At 42.7% G+C, this 10159-nt stretch overlaps 1 protein-coding gene across 2 annotated transcripts; it reads left to right on the top strand.

Moving 5' to 3' along the window:
- The first annotated feature begins 2229 nt into the window (after nt 1–2229).
- LOC115164610 (uncharacterized) lies at nt 2230–9015 on the top strand. Of its 2 annotated transcripts, XM_029717276.1 has the most exons (9): nt 2230–2341; nt 3136–3237; nt 3367–3424; nt 3631–3778; nt 3893–3929; nt 4165–4445; nt 4698–4830; nt 8494–8572; nt 8814–9015. In XM_029717276.1, exons 1-9 carry the CDS (start codon nt 2327–2329, stop codon nt 8975–8977), a joined length of 1017 nt encoding a protein of 338 aa, XP_029573136.1. In that variant the 5' UTR covers nt 2230–2326; the 3' UTR covers nt 8978–9015. The 2 variants fall into 2 exon arrangements, with proteins under 2 accessions (XP_029573136.1, XP_029573135.1); XM_029717275.1 differs by lacking the exons at nt 2230–2341; nt 3136–3237; nt 3367–3424; ... (2 more) ...; nt 4165–4445; nt 4698–4830 and adding an exon at nt 5993–8277.
- The last annotated feature ends 1144 nt before the right edge of the window (nt 9016–10159 follow it).

Genomic DNA, 10159 nt, shown 5'->3' with positions numbered 1-10159 from the left:
GATTGACTTGGAGTTACATTGTGTTGTTTAAGTGTTCCCTTTATTTTTTTGAGCTGTGTATATTCATAAAAAATTCTACAATGTGATTTTCTGGATTTTTTTTCCTAATTTTGTCTGTCATAGTTGAAGTGTACCTATGATGAAAATTACAGGCCTCTCTCATGTTTTTAAGTGGGAGAACTTGCACAATTGGTGGCTGACTAAATACTTTTTTGCCCCACTGTATACTGTATGTTCCTTTGCATCACCTTACAGTAATTACAAGAACACCACAGGGACAGCTGAACCTATTCAATCCCACAGGTTGGGCTTTTTCATACATGCAGGATTTTCTTCCCAATGTACCTCTAAATGTATTCTGCTTAACCAATCTCCGTCTCAGACAGACGACAACAGTCCCCAGCCGTGTTGCTATCCTGACTGAAGCAGTAGGGTATGTGTCAACACAAATGTTGATAGTATCTCTCTGACTGGAATAAGGTTCTCATTGGCAAGGCTTTTCTTCCTCAGGCTCAGGGCCTCTCTTTCACAGCTCTGTGAAAAAAGAGAGATATCCATACAACGGTAAAAGAGCACCCGGATCTTACTTTCTCTCACATTTGACACCGTTCAGAGGTAAATCAGGCACTCCTGAGATAAACACTTCATAGGATGCCCGCCCTGTGCCTGAGCAGAAAAATGAAACTGACTCTGAAAGCCCCACCAGCTCTTCCCAGTACTGCTTTATCTACTCTGTCGGAATGCGGGAGACACTGTCAAAGGAAATGAGGATATCAAAACACAATGCTACACTCCAAAGTGCTGCCATGGGGCTTTCCTGAGCTGAACTTACTAGCTGTAAATCCTCTCGTTTTCACTGGCTTCTAGATCAGAGCGCTTGCACCATTGCTCTTTTACAAGGGAATGAGAAATTGTTGTTTGAGAAATTTGACTTCATCTTGCCTCATTCTTAAAAAGCTAGGGATGAAAATGATCTATTACAATAATAGAAAGCTACAACAAACGAACGCACAATTCTGTATTTCATCACTTTCTACCTCTGTCACACACACACACACACACACATACACACATACACACACACACACACACACACACACACACACTCAGGGAACAAGAGCAAAAAAGTGCGGTGATTCATCTACTGTCCTTAACACCATGACAGCTCCTGTCCTCTGAGGTCTGCTCGAACTCCCCCTCGCCCAGGTTTAATGGGACCAGCCATTATGACCCTCAGAGGTTTCCTCTGAGCTGTGGTTTCTGGTTTTATGTCATGCCACAAAAATCCTTCATCCTTAGCTCTGCATTGACCCACAGTGAACTCCTCCAATCCCTCTCTAACACTCACACTCATAACTACAATGACCTATTACTCTGTTCGTGTCTGTGCTCAGCCTGATCTCATAGACTAGTACATGTAAATCCGGGACACTCAAATGGGTATAATATGTTATGTTTGGTATGGTTATATAAGACAAATGGTTATTTAAGGCAAAAACAAAAGTAGGGTGGAGGGGTGGGCATACAGTATAACACAAATGTCTAACGATCCAAAGGTTATGAGTTTGAATCTCATCACAGACAACTTTAGCATTTTAGATAATTAGCAAACTTTCAACGACTTACTACTTTTTAGCTACTTTGCAACTACTTAGCATGTTAGCTAACCCTTCCCCTTCCCCTAACTCTAACCTTAACCCTTTAACCTAACTCCTAAACTTAACTCTAACCTTAACCCTAACCCCTAACCCTAACCCCTAGCCTAACTAACTTTAACCAGGTAATTTGTTTTTGATGGAAGAGGGAGGTGCAGACATGGGAGAGATGGTAGAAAAGCAATGATAGACGCTGCCATCGGTTTTCTGAACAAAAAGTGCCTGATAAACCCAATGCTGACACCACAATGCCCCCTTACGGTGCATCAAATAATTGCATCGCTCTTACAGCTATTCTGTTCCTTTGAACAAAGAGTGTTATCCCTTTACTATTCATGTGTATTGCTCTGTGGGGGAGTAATCTGTTTATGACTGATAATAGGACGTAACACAGGAATGAGGAGAAAACAATCATTTGGATCCCACACAACACATTGTTGTTGTACCTAAATAAATCCACAAGAGGGCGACATATAAACATTTCTTAAAACCATTTAACCTCCACTGCGCTCCTCAAAAAACTATAGTGATGTCATAGACGCCTTCAGTCCATGACGTAGCCGACTAACTAAAAGTCTGCGTCTGCAAAAATGCTCTTTTATCGTAACTCGACTTGAAAGTAGCCAAGCCGAAACAGTCAATTACATGCTTTTTGAGATATACAATTAGCTATGGTGGAAGAAAAGGTAAGTGAAATATTGGGGGAGGTAGAACATGTTTTACAGTAAGTTTAAGGTTGTTATCACCAATTTAGCTCTGATAGGCCTTTGGCAATCCAAGCTTTTAGGTTCGTACTCAAGGCTACTTGGTTCGCTTCTTCCTACACATCTAAAATCATTGGATTGGTGGAGGCGTAGGCCTACTTTTAAGTAATGCACTATACGGAATAGATCAATCAACTGGCTCACTACATGGGGTACCGAAATAAATCCACAAGAGGGCGACACGAAATTAGACTAGGTTTATTTCTGTTTTGACCTGCTGAGTCGCAGTGCTTAGTGAAATGATTTCATTGTGGGCCTAGCGGTATCAAAAACGGTTGACGGGGAAATTGTGAAATCTGATCTGATTAATATATTTCCCCCCAATATTAATGAGAGAATGGGAATGTGCAATTAGCCCCTGATGTCATAAAGGTCCAACGTTCCATGACGTGGTATGTAGTTCTTAATTAGTTAGTAGCTGCAATATTGTCCTCAGTAAACTCAACATGAATGAAATCAACACAGGCAAGGACAAGCTTTTCGAGATAAAAAATACTGTATGCTATTATGGATGAAGAAAAGGTAGGTTAAATGACACAAAATATTTGGCACTGTAAATAAGGAAAATGTAATTTGAGATAACATAGGCTATTGCGAAACAAATGTATAATTCTCTCTATTAAGTCAATCAGCAGTTTAGCTCTATGGCTGTAGCTCTATGATGTCCTTTGCAAGAATCTAATCTGACATTGGCATGAAATTCCTATGTCCTTCAGGTAGTACAGAGAGATGATGATGATCCCCAGAGGGAGGGGAGCGAGGTTGTTGAGGAAGAACCAGTGGCCCAGCGCAAGAAGGAGCCCAAGAAGACAGGAAAGGTAAAATGGCAGGAGTGACAGGGCAACTACTAGACTAGTAACACTCAATTGTCACAATAGCTGCATTGACCTGATGTAACATGTCTATTATTTGTGATCTGGAATCTATTCTATTATATTCTATCCAAGGCGAAGAGGAAAGGTAGTGCCAAGAAGTCAGGGGAGCAGGGCACCGATACGGATGCAGGTCATAGATTTTCCCTCTGTAGTATGTTTGTTCTCAAAACCTGCATATCATAGATATAGGCCATGTTAGAAACTGGAGTCAGTAAGAAATGTTGCATGGATAGTTTTATTCAATAGTCCTATTGTAGCAATTTTATTGAAGTATTGTATTAAGAGAAAAGCGTCTGACTTATCCTGAATTTTCCTATACGGTAATAACATATTTAGGCTTGAGGAATAAACACCTGGACAGAGGATCTGTTATTGAGCTCTTGGAGAAGAATGCTCTTAAGGCTGCATTCGGCCCAGGCAACAAAGATGAGATGGAAGACTGCTACCCAATCCTCATCTCATTCATGCGCAATCTTACTGATGAGTATGTTAGGCCCATGTTTTGCTCTAGCCTCACATATTTTACATGTCTAAACTCTTATGCAGTAGGAAATAAAAAGTAACTAAAACTAAAACACATTTCTTTTTTCTTTTCTAGGCAGTGGCAAGTGATCTATAAAGGATTTAAAAAACCTGTAAGTTTCTCCATCAGCCTTTGATTTGGGAATGTTCTGTTGAATCAAGAGAGGAATTAACCATAGTTCTATTCTGCTATTACGTTCATTAATCTGTCATACTTCATCCAACTTTGAATTCAGTCACAGATCAGAAAAACGATGTTGATAAAATGCATTCTGTTCAATCTAGAATACTTTACATCAGAGTTTCATTGCCAAACCTGCTGTGTTCTGTTTTGTTTGTGCAATACAGATGACAAAGGAACAGCTTGCAAAATTGTGCAACACCATTGTCGACTTCATTGCACAGACCACCCTGCAGATCCTGCTGCCGGCCCTGGCCCGCATTCTAGGGGTGACAGGTTTTTATTACAACACTGACTCACTCAAGAGGGGCGGCAGTGCAAGATCCTTCACTGCCTTTGAGCAGAAAAGACTGGAGCTCATCCAGGAAGTTAAATATTTGGCGAAGGAGATGTGTAACTGTGGCAGCAGGGCTCTCCGACCAAGATCTAGCACACCCTCTTCCAAGAGGTACTGTATGTTCCCCATAATGTGTGTGTGTGTGTGTGTGCAGTTAATCCTAACCCTCAAACTGATGAACAATAATTTCTCCATTTAAATATTTCCCAGCTTTCTAGCAGGGGTGTTTTGCAATATCTAATGCACACATATAAATTACATTTAGAATACTCAATTATAATGCTTGTTAGATTTGTTAGCAGTAAGAGATCGATTTGCCAACTTCAGACAGCAGTTAACATGCTTTGCTTGTTCATTTTAAAGTTCCCAGACCTCACTGAAAGTCCACCTGGGAATGCCAGAGGACAGTATCATCAGCAGTGTCCAGGAGCAACTCTCTGACCATGAGATTTTGGCCTCTTGCCCACCTGAGCTGACCGTTGGTCTTATCAAGCAGGTGCTTGAACAGCTCAACTTGGCCCTCTCTTTGACCATCAGTAGAACCATTTCAGGGCGGTCTTCCCCCATTGTCTCTGGTACTCAGGCCGCTGAACAGATGATTAACATGGTCCAGAAGTTTTTCTATGATCACACTGCTCCAGAGGACCAATTAGATGTTGATTCCTACATTCCATCTGCAACAGAAGAGGTGATCACTGTTATTGCAGACATGGTGGATGAATTGAAAGGAGAAGATGCAGACTCGGTTAAGCTGCTTCAAGAAGTGGCTGTGAAAGTTAAAATGTTGGCATCTGGCAGTGACCTTGCAGTGGAGCAACTGGACGATGAAGACTTTTCTTTCCCAAAGGAGCTGGACTCGTGTATATCTTGCAAGGCATTGGTGAAAAACCTTGACATTCTGTCAAGTGACAAGTTCAAGACCAAAGCCTCAAAGTCTGTGAGCGAGATTCTAGTGAGATGGTTCCCCAGGGGAACCTCTGGTTTGGTTCAACATTCCCATTCATTTACTGCCACTCCCAGCTTGATGAATGTGTCTGACCCTGACACGATCCATCATTCCGTGGCCACTGGTCTCATACAGACCAATATGGATTTCGAGGCGCCAAATATAATTGATAGCTTTGTTGAAGATGTCAAAGGCATTGTGAAGCAAGCTGAATTAGATAAGCCACCAAGCACCCAGAGAGATCCGGAAGTGGGACACTGTATGTCAAAGCGAAAACCCTTTCACATGTCTCGTAGACTCTGCGACAGGCTCCAGGCAAAGATAAAAGAATTATTTCACAGAACGGGTGGAGCTGCATTCCAAAGGGAAGAAATTCTGGAGAAAGCTGACTCCCGTGCTGTGCTTCTGGAGCACACTGACTCCAGTGTTCTGCCTGGTTCAACCCTGAACTCTTCTTCAGCAAGTAGGAGTGAATCACCCATAGCAGAATGCAGTTCATCTGCTGTTCCTGGCTCTGTAGAAGAGAAACCATTTGAGACCAGAGCAGATTGTACTCATGGTCAGAACTCTCTTCTACTCAGTAAGAGTGAGGCCATACTGCAAGAGGTCAACTCAACTGGGCATGGTGCTCTCCGCAAATGCCAGAGTGCGAACTCCCAACCTTTACTGGTTCTCTGTGATCCAAACCTGGAGCCCTGCACCAAAGAGATCTTATCTCAGATTGTGACTGTGTATAGGTCCGAGATGGCAGATTTGGAATCAACGTCCAGTGTTGTAGAGAGTTCCTCTTACAACTCCTTTGAAGTCTGTGACTTTTTGGATGGTATCATGTCTTACCTAGAAGACATGCCTGTGTCCAGTTCCTCATCATTGGAGGGAGTAAGTGTTACTCCAGCCTCAGTCATTGAGCAGCTTTCAAGTGAAGTGTTTCAGAAGAAGGCAACCAACAAAGTCAGAAAAATACTGATCAAATCTGTCAATCTCTTCCTCAGCGAAGTCGATTCAAGTCAGACAGATTCTCAGATGTCGCCAGCCTTATCCACCATTTCCTCAAAGCATACAGATTCAGTTGCTTTTGAAATTGTTGGATCAATTGCAAATGATATGAAGAGCATTTTCCTGCTCACAGAGTCTCCTACTAATCTATGGCAGGCAGACTCTATGCTTCAACTGAGTGATGAGAAAACCTCAGAAGCCACTAAGGCTGCAGCTGTAAGCTCCCAGACTGGTGTGGAAGTATCTGAGAAGAAAATATGGATAACTGCAAAGACTATTTACCACAATGTGAAGGCAAAGATGAGGAATTACTTCTCATTGCAAAGACAAGCCAAAGCAACGAAGGCTCAAGCCAAAAAGACCCTCAGCCATATTCTGCTTTCCATTCAGAAAGAACTGTCAAAATCTGACCAAATGGTGGCTGCAGAACCGCTTTCACAAATAGATAAAGTGGTTGGAACTATGCTGGAGAACATTGAGAAGATAAGCAGCGAATGTGGCGAGGAATTGGTCGATCAAGAGTCACTGCGGTCTTCCTCCTCGTTGTCATTCTCAACTGCCAAATCACAGAAGACAGAGTGGGAATTTGCACTCCCTGGCACTCCCATTCCTTCTGAGTTACCCGAGAGTACTGCTCAGCCCATTGTAAGATGCTCAGTCATCGACATGAGCGAATCTACTAAGCCAAAAACATTGGTGTGTGATGCCAGAACAAGCATGTTTGCCATAGCAGATAGCATCATGAAGAAGGTATATCCAGAGGCTGAAGGGCAGGTTACATCTCACCCTGATCTAACAGATGCAATAGCTAGACTGGAGGAGCTCATATCTCAGGGTAGGATTGGTGCTCTCTCCCGTGATCTCAGTCACCAAGTCAACCACATAATTTCTGATAGCAACTTGACCCCTCTGGTACTGACAGTTGCGGCTGGAAAGAGTGCATCTGATACCGTCCTTTCGAAGCTGAAGAGGAATGACAAGGTGGGGAAGCCCACAACCTATGAGCTGGTTCAGCTGTTTGTAGAGGAGTCTGTTAAGTGCCTCCTGCTTCCTAGTTTTGTGCCCTATTTAACTTCAATGAGTGTGGCTCAGGGGGCCAAGGTGTTGGCTAGAGTGTCTGAAGATAGAATTTCATGCTCTTCTTCTTCATCAGTATTTAGTGACACAGTCAGTCTCTTTACCAAAGTTATGGTAAGCCAGGTCATGGACTCTGTGGTTTCTGATGCACAAAGTAGAGGATCCTCTCCAACTGAATCTCTCCAAACATCTGAAACCACTATATCTGATGTAGGCAATCTATTGAGTGGCAAGTCCTCCCCTCGGCTGTCTCTTTCTGGCCTCATTATGGCAACAAGCGAGACCTCCAATGCAGCACAAATCTTTAAGGCCAACATTGATGGAGAGGAAGTGGATACCACCAGTCATTCTGGTGTAGCTCAAAACATTGTCAGGGACGATATGTCAACCAGCCCAGACATGGTCAAAGATGTCCCACTTCCAACCCCATCCTCTGATAACTTGGGCAGTGATGATGACTTCACCGGCCTCGTCAGCATGTTAGTGGTGAGAATTCTAACAAAAATCCAAACCCCAACAGAAGATTACCCAGTTGACGTCACACGCAAGTCACAAGACCTGATCCCCAAAGTTATGGATGTCTTCTGTGCATGGTCAGGCTGCTCTGAGACACAAGCCTATCCAGAGAACCTGAGGATTCATAAAGTCTACAGGGCCGTCTACAAAAATCTGTTGGAGGAGTTTGGCTCAGAGAAAATCCTCCAACAGGCCGTGTCGACTCAGGACTCTTCATTTGATAGGATTCTTGTCAAGTCTTTGAGTGAAGAGCTTCTCCACAGATGTAATGAGACATTGAGGGCAGCCTCAAGAACATCAGTGAAAACCACCGGGCCTAAGGCTCTTCCGCTGGATGAGGATGTGAGGGCTAGCAGCGGGAAATTATCTTTCCTACAAAGGCTGGTCAGGCTGACAAGCAACTTAAAGGTACAGCAAACGTATTTAAATGAACAGTTGTGGGAGATAACGTGAGTAAACAATGCTTTTCAGTGTAAAAATTATGAAACCATCCATTCATTCCAAAACCAATCATAAATGTTGTTGTGCTGGTGTGGTAGGTGGGATTGTTATCCTCATGAGGTTGTTCAGCTGTGACTTTTTTTTATTTATTTTTTTTATATGTTTTTCTTTTTAAATACTTAGCTATTCAAGAAGGGGAACAAGAAGGATTCCCACCGCTCTGAATCAGAACAAGTACAGACCACTGCTGAAGATGGCATGCGTAAGTTCACACAACAGGACATTGTCTGTTTGAGATATTGGTGTACAAAGAAATGCCATTTCAAAATAACCTTACAAAGGTTATATACGCAATCAGTAGTCATCTCTTATGTAAAAGTAATTATATTCTCCGAACCTCAAGCTGCTGGTTCTCATTTATCGGTGTCAGTTATGTTGAGTTGTAATATACATTACATCATTTCTAAATTAAAATGCATGTTAACTCTCTCTCTCTTCTGTAGTGCCCAGCATAGTGCCACATGCTGCCATGTCTGCACTGCCAAAGGATCTCCCCGCCAGCTCCCAACAGGAGACGCCTCACAAACGTCCACTTCTCGTCAGGATGTTTTCTGCCATCTCTAAAGGCCTGTTCAAGCCCTTCAAACAGTCCTTAAAGACCAAGTAACTTAAGACAATTTATTAAACGTCATTCATTGCATTAAATTGGCCTTTGTCTTCTTATGTGCTCCCGTTAACAAACCAGATTACAATACTGGTCTTTTAAATGTTAGCAGTGATAGCAACATTAACTATAGTGGTGTGTATAGCCCTTCTACACAAAGTCTGACTCTTCTGACAGTGTGACATGCCCTCTGATCCAGTGATCTAGGATCTTCTGAGTGGCTTTAGGCCTGAATCTCTGCCCTCCTGCCCAAATAAATGTTTTCTCTTCTGACATATCTGCCAGTCAGCAGCCAGCAGGGGAAAACAGACAGCCCTGTTGAGCTTTCTTTTCTCCCTCATGACTAAAACACTGAGAATGGCTTTTATCTATTGCAGCATATTCCATCTTTTGATTTAACCTATTATACAATAGTCGTACCCATTATTTCCCAATGGTTATATCACAGGAAAGGTGTTATAAAAAGTAAACTTACAGTGCATCCGGAAAGTATTCAGACCCCTTGACTTTTTCCACATTGTTACGTTACAGCCTTATTCTAAAATTGACAATTTTTTCCCCTCAATCTACACAAAACACCCCATGACAAAGCGAAGTTTAGAACATTTTAGCAAATTTATTAAGAATAAAAAAGTATTCAGACCCTTTGCTATGAGACTCGAAATTGAGCTCAGGTGTATCCTGTTTCCATTGATCATCCTCGAGAAGTTTCTACAACTTGATTGGAGTCCACCTGTGGTAAATGCAATTGATTGGACATGATTCGGAAAGGCACACAGATCTGGGGAAGGGTATCAAAAAATGTCTGCAGCATTGAAGGTCCCCAAGAACACAGTGGCCTCCATTCTTAAGGAACAAATTTGGAACCACCAAGACTCTTCCTAGAGCTGGCTGCCCGGCCAAACTGAGCAATCGGGGGAGAAGGGCCTTGGCCAGGGAGGTGACCAATAACCCAATGGTTACTCTGACCGAGCCCCTGAGTTCCTCCGTGGAGATGGGAGAACCTTCCAGAAGGACAACCATCTCTGCAGCACTCGACCAATCAGGCCTTTATGGTAGTGGCCAGACGGAAGCAACTCAGTAAAAGGCACGTCAGCCCACTTGGAGTTTGCCAAAAGGCACCTAAAGACATAAGAAACAGACCACGAGAAACAATATTCTCTAATCTGATGATACCGAGATATA

This window comes from Salmo trutta, chromosome 27 (genome assembly GCF_901001165.1).
Source record: "Salmo trutta chromosome 27, fSalTru1.1, whole genome shotgun sequence".
NCBI lineage: Eukaryota > Metazoa > Chordata > Actinopteri > Salmoniformes > Salmonidae > Salmo > Salmo trutta.
Note: the sequence above shows the minus strand (reverse complement) of the source record. Positions and strands in the feature narration are given on the sequence as shown.

Bases quoted from the DNA above. Each gene is read 5' to 3' on its own strand.
- LOC115164610 (XM_029717275.1), top strand. From the start codon at position 6,025: ATGGCAGATTTGGAATCAACGTCCAGTGTTGTAGAGAGTTCCTCTTAC. The intron at 8,278-8,493 runs GTACAGCAAACG...TTAAATACTTAG, and splicing joins GGCTGACAAGCAACTTAAAG to CTATTCAAGAAGGGGAACAA. The intron at 8,573-8,813 runs GTAAGTTCACAC...TCTCTTCTGTAG, and splicing joins CACTGCTGAAGATGGCATGC to TGCCCAGCATAGTGCCACAT.